Here is a 20,019-nt window from a genome sequence, read left to right on the forward strand (position 1 = left end):
GGAAGGCATCATCATTCTGAGGGCACAGGACTTGTGAGAAAAAGGGTGGAAGTGGTAAGAAGCTAACTTGCCAGTCTTATATCTTTTTCTTAGTCCCCAGCCCTCATCTCCAAATGCCTCCTGAATACAACTGGCTGTGCCACATGCCTCTCAAACACAAAATTTCCACAGCTAAATTCTCTATCTCCATATCCCCACCCTAACCTATTTTCACTTTAATTCCTCATCTCATTAAGTGACATCAGCCAGAATCCTACGAGTCATCTGGGACTCTCACCCACTCTCTCATGCAACACATCTAGTCTCTCAGCCTTGTCAGTTCTACTTCCTAAACTTCCTAAATATTTCTTGAATCCATCCTAAAAACACACACACACACACACACACACACACACACACACACACACACACCCACTGTCTTGGTGTCTTTGTTCAGCTCTGAATTATCTCTTCCAGGAACTGCTGCATACTTAACTGGTCTCCCAGCCTTAAGTCTTTCTTTTTTAAAAATTTTTATTGAATTTATTGGGGTGACATTGGTTAATAAAATTATATAGGTTTCAGGTATACAATTCTATAATACATCATCCATATATTGTATTGTGTGCTCACCACCCCCCAAGTCAAGTCTCCTTCCATCACCATTTATCCCCGCTTTACCCTCTTTAACTTTGCCCAACCCCCCTATCTCTCTGGCAATCATGATACTGTTATCTGTGTCCATGAATTTTGGGGAATTAATCCCTTCATCTCCTCACCAAGCCCCCCAACTCACATCCCTTCTGACAGCTATCAGTCTGTTTTCTGTATCTATGAGTCTTTCTATTTTGTTTGTTTATTTTGTTCATTAGATTCCACATGTTAGTGAGATCATATGGTATTTATCTTTCTCTGGCTGGCTTATTTCACTTAGCATGGTGCTCTCCAGCTCCATCCATGCTGTTGCAAAGAGTAAGATTTCCTTCTTTTTTATGGCCAAGTAGTACTCTATTGTATAAATGTACCACAGCTGTATTACGCATCCATCTACTGATGGACATTTGGGCTGCTTCTAAATCTTGGCTATTGTAAATAACACTGCAATGAACATAGGGGTGCATATATTCTTTCAAATTAGTGTTTTGGGTTTCTTCAGAAAAATCCCCAAAAGTGTAGTCACTGGGCCATAAGACAGCTGCATTTTTAATTTTTTGAGGAACACCTATACTCATTTCCTTAGTGGCTGCACCAATCTGCATTCCCACCAACAGTGCACAAGTGTTCCCTTTTCTCCACATTTTGGCCAACATTTGTTGTTTGTTGATTTATTGATTATAACCATTCTGACAGGTGTGAGGTGATGATATCTCCTTGTGGTTTAATTTGCATTTCTCTGATAATTAGTAACTGAACATTTTTTTCATATGTGTATTGGCTATCAGTATGTCCTTTGGGAGAAGTGTCCATTCATATCCTTTGCCCATTTCTAAATTGGATTTTTTTTTTTGGGGGGGGGCGTTGAGTTGTATGAGTTCTTTATAAATGTAGGATATTAACCCCTTATAAGATGTATCATTGGCAAATACGTTTTCCCATTTAGTGGGTTGTCTTTTCATTTTGTTAATGGTTTCCTTTGTGTGCAAAACTTTTAAATTTTATGTTGTCCCATTTGTTTATTTTCTTTTGTTTCCCTTTCCCAAGGATATATTAGAAAAAACATTTCTAAGAGAAATGTCAGAAATGTTACTATGTTTTCTCCTAGGATTTTTATGATTTCCAGTCTTACGTTTAAGTATTTAATCCATTTTGAGTTTATTCTTGTGTATGGTGTAAGAAGGTGGTCTAGTTTCATTTTTTTTTTTTGCATGTATTTGTCCAATTTTCCCAGCACCATTTATTGAATAGATTATCTTTACCCCATTGTATGTTTTTGCATCCTTTGTCAAATATTAATTGGCCATAAAGTTGTGGTTTATTTCTGGGTTCTCTATTCTGTTCCATTGATCTATATGTCTGTTTTTATGCCAGTACCATAATGTTTAGATGTCTATGGCCTTACTGTATAGCTTGATATCTGGTAGCATGATTCCTCCAGCTTTGTTCTTATTTCTCAAGATTACTGTGCCTGTCCAGGGTCTTTTATGGTTTCATATAGATTTTTGGAATATTTGTTCTAGTTCTGTGAATTATGCATTTGGTATCTTGATCAGAATTATGTTGAATCTATAGATTGCTTTGGGAAGTATGAACATTTTAATGATGGTAATTCTTCCTATCCATGGACAGGTATATCCTTTCACTTATTTGTATCATCTTTCATTTCTTTCTTCAGTGTCTTATCATTTTCAGAATACAGAACTTTTACCTCCTTGGTTAAATTTATTCCTAGGTATTTTATTTATTTTGATGCAATTTTAAATGGGATTGTTTTCTTAGTTTCCCTTTCTGATAATTCATTATTGGTGTAATAAAAACACAACTGATTTCTGGATAGTTATTTTATGTCCTGCTACTTTACTGAATTTATTTATCAGTTCTAGTAGTTTTGGTGAAATCTTTAAAGTTCTCTGTATATAGTATCATGTCATCTGCAAATAATGACTGTTTTACTTCCTCCTTTCCAATTTGGATGCCTTTTATTTCTTCTTCTTGTCTGATTGCTGTGGTGAGGCCTTCCAGTACTATGTTGAATAAGAGTGGTGAAAGATGACATCCCTGGCTTTTCCTGATCTTGAGGAAAATGCTTTTAGTTTTTGCCCATTGAGTATGATGGTGGCTGTGTGTTTCTCATATATGGCCTTTATTATGTTGAGCTATGTTCCCTCTATTCCCACTTTGCTGAGAGTTTTTATCATAGTTGTGTGCTGGATTTTATAAAATGCTATTTCTGCATCTATTGATATGATCATGTGGTTTTTATCTTTCAATTTGTTTATGTGGTGTACCATGTTTATTGATTTGCAGATACTGTACCAGCCTTGCATCCCAGGAATAAATCTCAGGTGATCATGATGTATGATCTTTTTAATGTATTGCTGAATCTGATTTGGAAGTATTTTGTTGAGGATTTTAGCATTATGTTCATCAGTGATATTGGCCTATAATTTTCTTTCTTTGCAGTGTCTTTATCTGGTTTTGGAAGTAGGATAATGCTGGCCTTGTAAAATGAGCTTGGGAGTCTTCCCTCCTCTTGAATTTTTTGGAATAGTTTGAAAAGGAAAGGTGTTAGTTCTTCTTTGAATGTTTGGTAAAATTCACCTGTGAAGCCATCTGGTCCAGGACTTTTGTTTGTTGGAATTTTTTTTATTACTGCTTCAATTTTACTAGTTGTGATATGTCTATTCAGATCATCTCATTCTTTTTTTTCTTTTTTCTTAAATATATCTTCATTGATTTCAGAGAGAGAGAGAGATAGAAACATCAATGATGAGAGAGCCGTCATTGATTGGCTGCCTCCTGCACACCCCCCACTGGAGACCAAGCCCACAACCCGGGCATGTACCCTGACAGGGAATTGAACCGTGATCTCCTAGATCATAGGTTGATGCTCAACCGCTGAGCCACACTCATCTGGGCCATCTCATTCTTTCTTTCTGATTCAGTTTTGGAAGATTGTATTATTCTAGGAATTTATCCATTTTGTCCAGATTGTCCAATTTGTTGGCATATAGTTTTTTGTAATAATTTCTTACAATCCTTTCTATTTCTGTGGAGTCTGTTGTTACTTCTCTTTCATTTCTGATTTTATTTATTTGGGTCCTCTCTGTTTTATTTCTTGATGAGTCTGGTTAAAGGTTTGTCAATCTTGTTTATTTTTTCAATGAACCAGTGCTTTGTTTCACTTATCTTTTGTATTTTCTTAGACTCTATTTTATTTATTTTTGCTCTGATCTTTCTTCTAGTCACTGGTTTTTCATTGTTGTTGTTGTTCTTTTTCTAGTACCTGTAAGTGTAATGTTAGATTGTTTATTTGCAATTTTTCTTGTTTCTAATGGTAGACCTGTAGTGCTATGAATTTCATTCTTAGGGCTGCTTTTGCTGTGTCCCATTGGTTTTGGGTTGTTGTGGTCTCATTTTCATTTGTTTCAGGGTATCTTTTGATTTCTTCCCTCATCTCATTTTTAACCCATTCATTGTTTAGTAACATGTTATTTAGCCTCCAAGTCTTTGTCTGTTTCTCAGGTGTTTTTCTTGTGATTGATCTCTAGTTTCATAGCATTATGATCAGAGAAGATGCTTTATATGATTCAATCTTCTTAAATTTATTGAGACTTGTTTTGTGTCCTAACATGTGGTCTATCCTAGAAAATGTACTGTGTGCCAACCTTAAGTCTTATCTCTCCTCTAGATAACTTCCCACCTGCCACATGCAAGTTTCTTTCTAAATATCAGTGTTATCCTGTCATCCCCCTGGCTTCATGCTCACCAGGTATCTGAATCTTCTCCATTGTAAAATCCCCCCCTTTACCATATCACACAGGATTTAGTTATCTGGACCTCACCTCTCCACCCACTTACTCCTATCCTTCATAGTCAACATCTTGCTCTTTCCCAACTACAGAAGAGGATCTATCTCAACCTTACAGGCCTTCATACATAACATACCATTTCCTCTGCTTAAAATGCCCATCCCCACCTGGCCAGCCTGGAAAACTCTTAACCATCCTCTAAGCCTCTGGCCAAAGTATTACCTACTCTTTTAACTCTTTTCTTACTCTGACCTTGTTCTCAGTAACAAGCTCCTTCTGTGTTTTTCATGGTATTATAAGTACATCTCCATTACAATAGGTAACCTGTAGTATTTTAGTCATTTCTTATCTCTCATTTCATCAGACTGGGATCCTTAGTAAGCCTTGTTCCTATCATAGAGGAGACTAAGACATAAAAGTGCTCAACATGTCCATTAAACAATTGAGTAAAAAGGATGAAATCCAGTAGCAAGTCTATCTTTAATTCTAGAAGATCTACTTCTGTTTCACCCTCCCTCCATATGGCTGAAGTAGCTGGCCAGCTCTGTCATTCTGCTAATCCACTCTGAAATTGCTGTTAGCAAAAACCCTTGGCCTTTCTCCTGCCTCCCTCATCCTATACTTGGGCACTTGGCCTGCCTCCCTCATCCTATACTTGGGCACTTGGCCTGAGAGCAAAGCTCTACATCGATCCCTACTAACTTCATCTTATTTGTTCTAGCACATTGTTCCAAGCTGTTAAAATGTTTCTGAAACTTAATCCTGTCACCCAATCTACCAGCTAACGCTCTCTCTCTTGTGTCACCTGAAAATCTAAGATTACCATCTATTCTCATCAAAAGCATTGATAACACTGTCAGACAGGCTTGTTATTCACAGGGTGTAATATTGGACAGCTATTAAAATGTTACCTTTGAAGACTATATATGCAAAATCTTTAATTTTCAAAAGCACAAAAATTATATATACGATGATTGCAAATATGTACAACTAGATATGCAAATGGATGGCAATCTATAAAGACAATAAAGAAAGGTAAAACAACAAGGTTGTATTTAGGTGGAAGATTAGTAATACTCATAAAAATAACTGATATATACTGAGTGCTAGGTCCAGGCACTATTACAAAATGAACCTTACATGAATTAACTCATTTAATCCTTACACCATGCTATCAGGTAAGCAGTATTATTATAAGCCATTTTACAAATGGAGAAATTAGGGCACAAAGCAGATAAGCATGCTGCCCCCAAGTCACATAGATGATCAGTGGCAGAGTCTGGATTTCAATCTAGGCATACAAGCTCCAGTTTGTGCTTTTATTCAGGAGTGCAGATATAACTGGTTTTGTAAAGTCATGTAATCACAATAATCACTAATATGTGTATAAATAAACAGTATAGAGCCATGACCTAGAAGGTCATTTGCAACCTCCTTGTAGACAACCACCATTCATTTGTGGCTATTCCTACTTAATCAATGTTGATTTTTCTACCCAACATTCAGTCAATATTTTCCCATATTATTTACAGGGATACAAACTCAGTCCCCATCAAAGGCTATTCTTTTTTTTTCTGGCCAGATATTAAAGGTTTTTATTGATTGTCTCCAGCTTTCCCCCCTGTTTTCAGTTCATAGCCTTGTTGCTCCTGTCATCACAGGGTGGTGCCATTCATTTGTATTTTCCTTAGCTATTTGCTTCTCTTGTCATCTTTTATAGAGTTATTCAACAAACATTTATTCAGCAACTGCTATGTGCCAGGCAATGAAGATATTGAGTAAGATGACATCCTTATCCTTAAGAAGTTCATAATCTAATGGAGAACACAAATAATTAGAATAGCTGCCATTTTTAATGCTAAGCATATGCCAAACACTGTGCTGAGTGCAGTACTTTATGTTATAGAGTCAGAAGAGCTGGGTGCAAACCCTACCTCTGCCACTTCCTGCCTGTGTTACCATTCTGTACCTCAGTTTCTCATCTGGAAAAATAGAAAAAAAAATAGTAGCTACTTCATAAGGTTATTCTGAGAATCAAATATTATAATGCATTGAAAAAAGCACAGTGCCTGCCATATAGAAAGAGGACAACAAATGTTAACAATTAGTATTTATCTTATCAATAACCATTTTAGAGAACAGGAAACTTGAAGATTAAAGAAGCTATGTAACTTTTCCAAAGTCAAACAGTTAACAAGCACTTATAGCTGGGTGACCAGGGGCAAGTCATTCAATCTCTGAACCTCTATTTCATTAGCAGTAACAAAGTTTTTATAAGGATCATAATGATAATGTATGTAAAAGTGCCTAGTATGCTTTTAAAGTACACACTAATTATTAGTTAACATAACATTAAAAATAATGCATATAGTGTTAATTCAAGAATCTTTAAGCTCCTCATCTGAGCTGAGAACCATCCTGGGCCCTGTGGAAACCATAAAAGAAGTATCAGAAATGGTAAGTTGCTCATGTTCACTCAGCTAGCAAATTTCAGAGCTGACATTTTAACCCAGAGCAATCTAACCCAAGCACCATATTCTTAATGCAAGCACCACTGCATTTCTCCCACTATGTTATTAGACTGGTGGTAAATCACATGGTCTGAAGATGAGAGAGAAAGTTTGGTGGAGGAAGTAGCCCTTGAAATAAGTCTTGGAATATTATAGGTCTGCATAGAGAATAGGGAGATAATATTACAGGTAGAAAGGCAAAGCATAAGACATAGAAGTGGGAACAAATAAACAAACTGATCTGGCTAATTTGGGATGGGACAGAGACCAAAATATGTCTACTTGTTTGGATGTAAATATGGCAGCCTCCTTATTAAGCAAATCACCTCACATTTTCTCTCTCTTTTTGCTCTTCCTAAAGAATTAACTCACCTGCTCTTTTATCTCTTTAGGCTCTTTGAAACCCTTCAATCACTCTTCTGGTCTGTATTTGGCCTTTTGAATCTCTATGTCACCAATGTGAAAGCCAGACATGAGTTCACAGAGTTTGTGGGAGCTACCATGTTTGGGACATACAATGTCATCTCCCTGGTAGTGCTGCTGAACATGCTGATCGCCATGATGAACAACTCCTACCAGCTTATTGCCGTGAGTAGCTTTGTTTTACAAGGGTGGTTACCTTTACAAGGGTGGTTTCAGGAGGGGTCACACTGGCATGGAGCTCACTGGAAACTCAATGAAACAATCTGTCTGCCTCAATTATTTTACATTAGCTTTCCCAGTTGTTAGATTGAATTATTTCTTTCCAAGGCAACTCATTTTGGACTCTTAGTCCATTGAATCTCAGAAATCTAAAAGATGTTCTAATAAGGCTTTCTGGTTACCTGATAGAAATATTTTTAAATCTCTGAATCTGTGTTCTTTCCTTAGTAAAGAGGGCTCAGAAAGTATGAGCACAGCTTTGCTACAGTATGTCACCCCACTAATCTCCAAGGGAGATTGAGCTGATCCAGTTCTCTAGGCAGTAGGGTCTTACCTCCCACTTCACTGCAATTATCTTCTTCCCAAAACTGAGCATTCCATTAACAAGGAGAACCTTCTCAGACAGAGTGGCTATTTTTTCTATCAAGGATATATGAATAACTGTACTGCACTGTAAGATGCTCTTAAATAGAGTCCATTGCTGAATATTTTTTCCCCATCATGTTACCATTTGGATCAGCAATATTTATTACTCTAAACTAGAAATGGCAAAGATATAGGATGTGAGATCATTCTAGGCCCTGCCTTGTTTTGTGATGCCAAAATAAATATCTAGCAAAGAAGTCTGGCTATCTGAGGCCCTATTTAGTTGGATATTAATGAATTTGGATGTTTGGTTCATATTAAGATGCTAGATCACCCCCATGGGTTCATCTCTTGCTCAAGGTTTGCTATAGCATTGAAGGCACAGAATAAAAAAGACCTGTGACTTATAGGCCTTCATAGATGCTATTTCTCTGATCTGGTTTGCCACTGAGTCATTTTGCCTAAAGAAAAAAAACATAATTTTTGGTTACATGTGTGTGTGTGTGTACAGGCATACCTTGTTTTCTTGTGCTTCACAGATGTTGCATTTTTTACAAATTGGAGGCAGGACCCTCCACCAGCAAAAAGATTGCGAATTGCTTTATTGCAATACTCACTTTATTGCGGTACTCTGGAACCAAACCCGCAAAATCTGAAAGTTATGCCTGTACAGGCACACGTATATACAGACATATTTCATAAATGTTATTGGTGATAGTGAACATCTGTGATCCATTTCTATTAAGGACAGACCAAAGAGGAATGGATTTATGTTGTAGTGGGGAGCATTTGGGTTATATGTATGAAAGAACTTTCTAATCATAAATGGCAATGAAATATATTCTACTAGGTGGATTTGTAGAATTTCTTTCACTAGAGAGTTGTAAAAACCAGTATATAAAATTATCTACTGGAATGGTTAAGATTTTAGGTGCTTAGGTTGGGGAGAAGGGATGGGATTATAGTGAAAAAATATAGTAAAAGTTAGAAGACCAGGGATTCTAGTCATGTTTTTGTCATTTAAAACTGTGACCTTGAGTAACTTTCATTTTGGGTGGCCTCAGGTTCTTCATCCAAAAATTGAGGGAATTGGAATGCATGGTCTTTTTCCCCCAGCTTTATCAAGATACAACTGACATCTAGTCATGAGCTGCATAATGACATTTTGGTAAAAAATGGACCACATATATGATGGTGGTTCCATAGGATTAAAATGGAACTGAATTTCCTGTAAGAAATGGAAGGATACTCAGTTCAGGAGGAATTCTTTTTCTCTGACAGGAGCAATATCTGTGGGGAGTGGCAATAGATTCCCTCTCACTCACAGCACTTCAGTTGTGAGTACACAGATCACATCCCCATCAGTCAGCTACTGACCTGTTTCAGCACAGAGGAGCCTGTCCCCCCATCACTACATATTCAGAGGGTGCTACAATCAGTCCTCCCAGATCTAGCCAATGGTCTTCAGAGTACATGGCTATAAATTCTTTGTTGAGGACATAAGATTCTGTTCAAGGACACAAGTCCACAGGAGCGACTTTAACAGGTATTAAGTGCCACTGACACTTCAGTGAAAGCTTTCTGTGATAGTGTGGAGCCAGCCTGTCCCTGTACTTTGGAAATATGTTCATGTTGTTATATATAAAGCATAGAAAAGTTTTATTTCTTCCATCAGTTCAATGCCAGAGAGAGCCCCTGTGCCAGGTAGTGTCAGTGGGACCAAAAACAAATTTCCAAAGTCAAACTGCTGAGTCCCCAGTTCTATACCTCTCCATGTTAAACACCCTGTTTTTTTTATGAGTACCACAGAGTGTCTTAATCTGACCATTGCTCCAATATGCGATAGCAAAAACCACATTGCCACGACTATCCCTATGTTCCTTTATTCCTTTATCTCTCCATCTTGGTTTCTTTTTCCTAATAATCCTCAGGCCACCTTTCACTCCCTCCTGACAGTCGCTATTGTGGTGATCCACACTTTACCCAGCCAGTTTCTCTTCGATATTTCCAATTCATCCATCCCACATAGAACTTCATGTTCATGTTCGTCCAGCCCACAGAGTTCATGGACCAGTAGCATTGGCAGCTTTGATGTTTTATTTCTGACCCTGTAGGAAGGAAGCAGGAGGAGGGCTTGTGGGACAGTGTTTATAAAGTCTGTAGAGGTGTACAGTAATGTCCTAGGCCTTCACATTCACTCACCACTCACTCACTTAGTTACCCAGAGCAACTTCCAGTTCTGCAAGCTCCATTCATGGTAAGTGCCTTAAACAGGTATACTATTTTTTATCTTTTATACCATGCTTTTACTGTGCTTTCTCTATGTTTAGATATGTTCACATATACAAGTACTTATCATTGTGTTACAATTGCCTACAGTATTAAGTAACATGCTATACAGGTTTGTAGCTTAAGAGCAATAGGTTATACCATTTAGCCTACATGTAGTAGGCTATACCATCTAGGTTTGTGTAAGTGCTATCTATGGTGTTTGCACCATGACAAAATCACCTAATGACATATTTCTCAGAACATATCCCCATTGTTAAGTGACATATAACTGAATAATATTGTGTAAGTTTAACGTATATAACATGATGATTTGATACACATATCTATTGTGAAATGATTACCATAAGGTTAGCTAACACATTCATCACCTCACATCTCATCACCTTTTTGTGATGAGAACATTTAACATCTACTCTCTTAGTAATTTTCAAGTATGCAATACAATACTGTTAACTATATTCACCATGCATTAGATCCCGAGAACTTATTCATTTTCTAACTAGAAGTTTGAACCTTCAGCCCATGGAAACCACCATTCTACTCTGTTTCTGTAAGTTTAGCTTTTTTAGACTCCACATATAACTGAGATCATACAGTATTTGTCTTTCTCTGTCTATTTCACTTAGCATAATGCCCTACAGTTTCATCCATGTTATCACAAATGGTAGAATTTCCTTCTTCTCATAGCTGAATATTATTCCATTTTATATATATACACACACCACATTTTCTTTATCCATTCATCCATCAGTGGACACTTAGGTTGTTTCCATATCTTGACTATTGTGAATAATGCTGCATGGGGTTACAGATATCACTTCAAAATAGTGATTTCATTTCCTTCATGTACTCAGAAGTATGGTTGCTGGATTATACAGCAATTTTCATTTTGAATTTTTTGAGGAACCTCCATAGTGTTTTCCATAGTTGCTGTACCAATTTACATGACCACCAATAGTACACAAGTGTTCCCTTTTCTCCATATCTTTACCAATACTTGTTATCCTTTATATTTTTTATAATAGTCATTCTGATAGGTATGAAACGCTATCACATTGTGGTTTTGATTTGCATTTCCCTAATGATTTAGTGACATTGAGCATGTTTTCAGGTACCTGTTGGGCATCTGTATGTCTGACTCAGTGGTCTTTAATACCCCTGGCAACTCTGATATCTTGTGAGTCTCCGTATCTATACATGAACTGAATAGGCTCACAAGGTTTTTTCTACTTCTGAAATTCTGTCCACCTGTTGCTTTTGAAATGGAATAGTGTTCAATTTCATTCTCCCTTTTTCCCTCTCCATCTCTCTATCCCTCTCTCTCTTGATAGTTCAAACACAACTAGACCTAGAATCTGAAATGATCTATGCTCACTCCTACTCTGTCTCTGTAAGGGGGACAGGCAAAGAATCTCAGGGGAGGGGTATTTTTTCAACCCTATACCTACTATGCTAACCCACTACCCTTGCCAAAGATGGCCATATTCATTCTGAGGCATTTGTCATTTTCTCCCTGCCTGTCTCACAGCTGATTGTTCCTAATGATAGTGGGAAAGGGAGATATTTTCTTGTCACTTAATGCATGGCTGTGGTGTTTCCCACTGAGCTCAGCAACATTTTGCTAAGAAGAGTGGAAATCATCTACTCCAGGTCTTTTGTCACCCTATCTGCTGGTAACATGTTGTGTTTTAATGCTAGCTACTGCTGCATCTGAGGAAAATACGTTGGCTTGGGAAAGAGCTGGGAGTTGGGGATGGGTGAGTTGTGGGGAGATGGCCTGAATGGGACCTATACCATCTCACACATCTGGGGTCATACCCAACCATTCTCACTACTACCTGCTGATTTAGGATCCCCTGGTAATGTATCTTTACAATTTAGAACTGGACCCAGTGGAATCCTGATATTAAACAACCTGATTCCAAAAATACCTGGATCTGTTTAAGTGGTAAAGGCCAGCAAATAGATTTGATTCCACTTGCCACATCTACACTTCAGCAGTGAATCCAATTTTTAGAAGGGTCTTAATATGGGGAAAAGGTTACAAGAAGGGAATCCACTGAAGACAAATCTTTCCTACTTCAAAAGGTATCACAGATTAAATGAGTCTAAGTAGAGACTCAGTTGTCAATGTGCTTCACTGTGAATCTGTTCAGTTTATATTCTAGGACAAGGCCCAAGAATACCAAGTAACAGCAATCCCTTGAAGGGTTGAACTCTTTCTCAGTGCTCTGTGTAGGATGCATAGCTGCTGATGAAGTGTATATATGGCAATTCATATTTCTATGCCAGAAGAGGCTTTACTGCTCTGGTGGAATAGAGTCAGTCTCAAAATATGGAAAAGTAGGGATCACTCCAGGCATGTGCTCTGTGATCCCAGCCAGCATCAGCAGGTGAAGCTGGCCATATTGTATAATATTGTTGTTGTTTGCAATTAGCTGTAATTTAAATCTCCCTCAAGCTGCTTATTTTCCTCTGTGACACTTCATTCATACATCCACCTTGTCACTGCCGTTCCTGATGTGTATACTCTCAGTTCCATCAAGCGAAGCTGCCCCTGGTGCCATTTTAAACAAATTCACCTATATAAAAAATATTATGTGGGAGAGACAGACCAGTCCCACAAAGTTAATTGACCTTAGGCCCTATTCCTACCCCCAGCTCACCCACAAAGGGTATCTCTATTCCCTGAGATTGGTCCTCCCAAAACATAGGGTCATGATGATCTGTAATAGAGCCTCATTCAGAAAGTTAATAAGAACCCTCGGTTTCTTTGGCTGCTGTGGAATATTCACTCTAATGCTGAGAGTAAGTAGCACTTGCCTCAATAAGCCACAGATACTGGATGGCTTGGGGAGAGCTCAAATACATACCATTGTTGTCTCCCTTGGTGTGACAACATTTGAGGCTCAAATGATGGATGGACTCTCACACTGCAGAAGACAGCCATGTAAATGAAGGCATTCATCAAAACAAATCTAGCACTATAAAGTGCTGGAAAGGCCCTGGCTGGTGTGGTTCAGTTGGTTGTGTGTTGTCCCATGTACCAAAAGGTTGCTGGTTTGATTCCCAGTCAGGGCACATGCCCAGGTTGAGGCTTGATCTCCAGTAGGAGACGTGCAGGAGGCAGCTGATCAATGTTTTGCTCTCACATCAATGTTTCTCTCTCCCTTCCTCTCTCTAAAAATCAACAAAAATATATTTAAAAAAAATAAAATAAAGTGCTGGGAACAGCCACTGCACACCATCAAAGTGCCAAGGAGGGCAGGTTGTCTTTCCACCCTCTTCCAGTCATCTAGGGCCAACCTTAGCCTCCCAAAGCACAGTGAAGAAGGTAGCACTTCACGCACTATAGCATGATTTGTAACCCTCTAACCAAGCAGATAACCAACTGCTATGCACTGATATGGCACCTAGTTGTTAAAATAGTAAAATATTTCCAAACCAGTTGGTAAATAGCTGCCACTCAAGATGTTCCACTTCAGATGCCCCCAGACCACCTCAAACTGCAGCAAGTAAAGGGTTAACATTTGGAACAGCAGGTATTTGCCATGCTCCTGCTCCAGTGCTGTTGCTAGCATGTATTCTTACGGGTCAGTTTCTTAAACAGTCTGAATATCACTATGGTAGGCAAAATCCTAAAATGCTCTTCCAAGATTTCCCACCCTAGTTGTCAGGACTATGAATATGATGAGATAGCATGCATGTGATTATTTTGCACTGCATGGCAAAAGGGATTTTGCAGATCTAATTAAGGTTACTAATCAAGATTATCCAGGTGGTCCTAATCTAATCACATGAGTCCTTTAAAAGCAGAGTTTTCTCCAGCTGGTAGCAGAAGAGACTATCAGAGGTTCTAAGCACAAGAAGGATTTGATGTGCCACTGGTGACTTGAAGATGGAGAGAGCCATATAACACCCCCAAAGCATAATTAATGTAAAATTCTCTTTACATTAAACTAACAAATAATTAGACAAGGATCCAAGATGGCAGCAGAATAAGTGAAAGTTACACTCACCTTCTCCCAGGACCAAGCCTGAATTGCAACTAAGTTACAGAACAATCATCCTGAATAACCAACTGAAGACTAGCTGAAGAGAAGTCTTATGACCAAGGATATACAGAAGAAGCCTGGTAGGAAGGGCAGAGACGTGAAAAGGGCTTGCCCCACTCCCATGGGCAGCAGGTGAGGTTCCAGAGGGATATCTCAGCTGTGATGTGTTCCCCCTGAGAAGCATGGGGTCTAAATCCCAAGCCAGGCTCCCCAGCTCAGAGAACCAGAGCCAGGGAGAGATAACACATAATATCTGGCTGTAAAAAGCAGCATGGTTTCTGTCCACCTGAGAGAGGAGGGAGCCTGCTAGAGACACAGGCACTCTCTTAAAGGGCCAACACACAAAATTTTGTTTTCAGCCACTCATCCTGGGCTCCAAAGGAGGGAGGGCAGAGCCTATTAGAGCCCCATGAAGAGAGTCTGGGGTTTGTGGCTCTGAGGAGGGGGCTGAAGGGACAGCCTCCAGGATCCCTGTGCTAAGCCATTCTCCTATACTGCAGATGCCATCTTTCTTTAGTGGAGTACTTCCATCTGTGTGGCATCAGCCTGGGGAAAAGCAATAGCCCCACCCTCTAGACTTCCTGTCCCCCTACCCTGTGGAGCTTATGCCTGCTGAGGAGCACAGACAGAGGCTCTTTCAATGACTCAGCCTAACAGGCAGCTGACAGATGGAGATAAGCAGAGATATGGATCTTGTTGGGTGCCTTGAGACTTTTGCTGACCTGCCCCCAGGCCCTGTGCTCATAAAAGCCAGCCTTAGTGTACAGCTTGGTTCTACCCATGCACACCCAGGTCAAGCAGAGTCATCCACAAACTGGATTGCTTGTAGCTCTAAACAGGTTGTCAAGGCCCAGTCAAAGACAGTGTCTTACATTAGCCTGTACAAGAGTCCCTGCCAAGAGGCCCACAACCAACATACCCTGTGGCTAGCTTTAGATAACATCAGAGCAGGATCCAATAAGCTGAAAAAGCAACATATCTAAAGGGAGATCTCAGCAGGCATCAAAACTTGCTGAGGCAAATTCTGCTATGTGTGGTCTGCACCTCTGCTTGCATGCCATGGTCAGGGTTGTGACTCACAGTCAGCCAGCCTGAGGGTCAGTTGATCCCACACATAAACAGGCCAAAAGCAATCAAGGCTCAGTTACAACAAATGGGCCCACATAACCCACACAAGGGACATTCCTGGAGCACCCAGCTCACCTGATCAAGGAGACTGCACCACTGTACTCCATAGGGCACATATTGTATAAGGACACCCCAAGAAGATTGGGAATCATAGCAGATCTATCTAATACATAAAAACAAACACAAAGAGGAAGCCAAAATGGGAAGACAAAGAAACAGGCCCCAATGACAAAACAGGATAAATCTCCAGAAAAAGAGCTAAAGCAATTTAGACAATATAGAATTCAGAGTAATGGTTATCAGAATGTTCAACAGGCATAGAAACCATAAAAAAAGAACAAGTCACAAATGGAGAATACAATATCTGAAAAATGAAAAATACACTGGAAGGAATAAACAATAGGTTGGATGAAGCATAGGGTCGAATCAGCGATTTTGAAGACAAGGTAGCAGAAAACATCCAATCAGAGCAGCAAAAAGAAAATATAATTTAAAAAAATAAAGATAGTGTAAGGGACATTTGGCACAACATAGAGTGTTAAAACATCCACATTATAGGGTACCAGAAGGAGAAGAGAGAGCAAGGGGTCAAGAACCCATTTGAAGAAATAATGAGTGAAAAATTTCCTAACCTGGCAAAGAAAAAAATCACACAAATCCAGGAAGCACAGAGGGTCCCAAACAAGATTGACCCAAAGAGGCCCACACCAAGAAACATCATAATTAAGATGGTAAAGGTTAAAGACAATGAGATAATGATGCAGGAGGCAGCCAATGGATGTTTCACTCCCACACTAATGTTTCTCTATATATATCCCTCTCCCCTCCTCTCTCTTTAAAAATCAATTTTAAAAATCTTTTTTTTTTAATTTATTGTTGAAAGTATTACAGATGTCCCATTTTTCCCCCATTGATCTCCTCCACCTCACATCCACCCCACCCCCAGGCCTTCCCCATACCAATGTCTGTGTCCATAGTTTAAAAATATTTTTTAAAAATCTTCCCAGACAAGAAAAAGCTAAAGGAGTTTGTTACCACCAAACTAATATTACAAGAAATGTTAACGGGCCTGCTTTAAAAAGAAGACAAAAGGAGGGGGGCCAGAGAAGGAGACAACAAACAGAGGAACATAGTTAGAAGAATAAAATGGCAATAAATATGTACCTATCAATACTCACTTTAAATGTAAATGGCTTAAATGCTCCAATCAAAAGACATAGGGTAGAAAAGAATAGATAAGAAAACAAGACCCACGTATATATGCTGTCTACAAGAGACTCACCTCAGAATGAAAGATACACACAGACTAAAAGTAAAGGAGTGGAAAACACATTTCATGCAAATGGAAATTTTAGAAAAAAAGATGGGTAGAAATATTTATATCTGACAAAATAGACTTTAGAACAGAAGGACACTACATAATAATTAAGCAGTCCAACAACAAAACATAACCCTTGTAAACAATCTTGATGGACATCACAGGAGAGAGTGACAGTAATATAATCATAAAAGGGGATTTTAACACCCCATTGACATCAATGGATAGGTCTTCCTGACAGAAAACCAACAAGGAAATGATGGTCTTAAATAACACACTAGATCTTATGGATTTACTTGATATCTTCAGAGCATTTTACCCCAAAGCAGCAGAATATACATTCTTTTCAAGTGCACATGGAACATTTTCTAGGATAGAGCACATGTTAGGTCACAAAACAGTCTCAATAAATGTAAGAAGATAGAAATCATATCATCTTCTCTGACCATAATGGTATGAAACTAGAAATCAGTCACAAACAAAAAAAAAACCCTGAAAAACACACAAAGATATGGAGGCTAAATAACATGTCACTAAACAATGAATGGGTTAACAAGGACAACAAGGAAGAAATCAAAAGATAACTTGAAACAAATGAAAATGAGAAAACAACAACCCAAAATCTGTGGGACACAGCGAAAGCAGTCCTAAGAGGGACACTCACAGCACTTACAAGCCTATCTCAATAGACAAGAAAAATCTCAAATAAACTATCTAACTTTATAAAGGAACAATATGAACAATTATATGACAACAAATTGGACAATCTGGATGAAATGGATAAATTCCTAGGAACATAGTCTTCCAAAACTGAAACAGGAAGAATCAGAGATTCTGAATAAACAGATTATAAATAGTAAAATTGAAGCAGCAATCAAAAAACTCTCAACAAACAAAAGTCTTGGGCCAGATGACTTCACGGGTGAATTTTACCAAACATTCAAAGAACTAATACCAATCCTTCTCAAACTATTCCAGAAAATTCAAGAGGAGGGAAGACTCCCAAGCTCATTTTATGAGGCAAGCATTATTCTAATTCCAAAATCAGATAAAGACACTACAAAGAATGAAAATTATAGGCTAATATTCCTGATGAAGATAGATACTAATCCTCAACAAAATATTATCAAACTGGATGTAGTAATACATTGAAAAGATCATACATCATGATCAAATGGGATTTATTCCTGGGATGCAAGGTTGGTACAATATTCACAAGTCAATAAATGTGATACATCACATAAACAAAATGAAGGATAAAAACTACATGTTCATGTCTATAGATGCAGAAATAGCATTTAATAAAATCTAGCATCTATTTTTGATAAAAACTCTCAGCAAATGGAGAATAGAGTGAACATACCTCAACATAGTAAAGGCCATATATGACAAACCCACAGCCAACATCATGCTCAAAGGGCAAAAGCTAAAAGCACTTCCCTTAAGATCAGCAACAATACAGCAATGTCCACTTTCACCACCTTTATTCAACATAGTGCTGGAAGGCCTTGCCACAGCAATCAGACAGAAAGAAGAAATAAAAGGCATCCAAATTGGAAAGCAAGAAGTAAAACTGTCATTATTTGCAGATGACACAATACTGTAATAGAGAACTCTAAAGATTCCACCAAAACTACTAGAACTGATAAATAAATTCAGTAAAGTGGCAGTACATAAAATCAATATCCAGAAATCAGTTGCATTTTTATACACCAATAATAAGTTATCAGAAAGGGAAACTAAGAAAACAATCTTATTCATAATTACTTCAAAAAGAATAAAATACCTAGGAATAAATTTAACCAAGGATGTAAAAGACCTATACTGGAAAAGTATAAGGCACTGAAGAAAGAAATTGAAGAAGATACAAATAAGTGGAAGCATATGCTGTGTTCATGGATAGGAGGAAATAACATCATTAAAATGTTCATACTTCCCAAAGCAATCTATAGATTCAATTCAATCCCTGTCAAGATACAAATGGTATATTTCACAGAACTAGAACAAATATTCCAAAAATTTATATGGAACCACAAAAGACCCCAAATAGCAACAGTGATCTTGAGAAAAAAGAACAAAGTTGGATGAATCACCATATCTGATATCAAACTATACTCTAAAGCCATAGTAATCAAAACAGCATGGAACTGGCATAAAAACAAACATATAGATCAATAGAACAGAATGGAAAGCCCAGAAATAAACTCGCACCTTTACAGTCAGTTAGTATTTAACAAAGGAGGCAAAAACCTAAAATGGAGTAAAAATAGTCTATTCAATAAATGGTGTTGGGAAAATTGGACAGGTACATGCAAAAAAGTGAAACTAGACTACCTTCTTATACCATACACAAGAATAAACTCAAAATGGATTATAGACTTAAATGTCAGACTTGAAACCATTAAAATCCTAGAAGAAAACATTGGCAGTAAAGTCTCAGACATTTCTCCTAAAAATATTTTTCTGATATACCTCCTTGGGCAAGGGAAAGAAAAGAAAAAATAAACAAATGGGACTACATGAAACTAAAAAGTTTTTGCATACCAAAGGAAACCATCAACAAAGTGAAAACACAACCCACTGAAAGGGAGAACATATTTACCAATGATATATCTAGTAAGGGGTAAATATCCAAAATTTATAAGGGACTTATAAAACTCAACACCAAAAAAACAAACAATTCAATTAAAAAACTGGCAAAGGACCTGAATAGACATTTTTTAAAAGAGGACATACAGATGGCCAATAGACATAAGAAAAAATGCTCAACATCACTAATCATCAGGGAACTGAAAATTAAAACTATAATGAGATATCACCTCATACCTATCAGAATGGCTGTCATCAACAAATCAACAGACAAGTGTTGGTGAGGATGTGGAGAAAAGGGAACCCTGGTTCACTGTTGTTAGGAATGCAGATTGATGCAGCTACTGTGGAAAGCACTATGGAGTTACCTCAAAAAATTAAAAATGGAAATGCCTTATGACCCAGCAATTCAACTTCCTGGTGTATATCTGAAGAAACTCAAAACACTGATTTGAAAAAATATATGCACCCCTATGTTCATTGCAGCATTATTTACAATAGTCAAGATTTGGCAGCAGCCCAAGTGTCGATCAGTAGTTGAGTGATTAAAAAAGCTGTGGTACATTTACACCATGGGATACTACTTAGCTGTAAAAAAAGAAGGAAATCTGGAAATCTTACCCTTTGCAACAGCATGGATGGACCTGGAGAGCATTATGCTAAGTGAAATA

General features: G+C 38.0%; 1 protein-coding gene across 2 annotated transcripts in view; it reads left to right on the forward strand.

Annotated features, from left to right (window-relative positions):
- TRPC5 (transient receptor potential cation channel subfamily C member 5) overlaps positions 1–20,019 on the forward strand; it is a 269,057-nt gene that overhangs the window by 228,649 nt on the left and 20,389 nt on the right. For both annotated transcript variants that reach the window (XM_081124814.1, XM_081124813.1), the window contains one exon: positions 7,351–7,546. In XM_081124814.1, the coding sequence (XP_080980940.1) occupies positions 7,351–7,546 (196 nt within the window). The remainder of the gene's footprint in view (positions 1–7,350; positions 7,547–20,019) is intronic.

Source organism: Miniopterus schreibersii (genome assembly GCF_964146895.1).
Source record: "Miniopterus schreibersii genome assembly, chromosome: X".
Taxonomy (NCBI): Eukaryota; Metazoa; Chordata; class Mammalia; order Chiroptera; family Miniopteridae; genus Miniopterus; species Miniopterus schreibersii.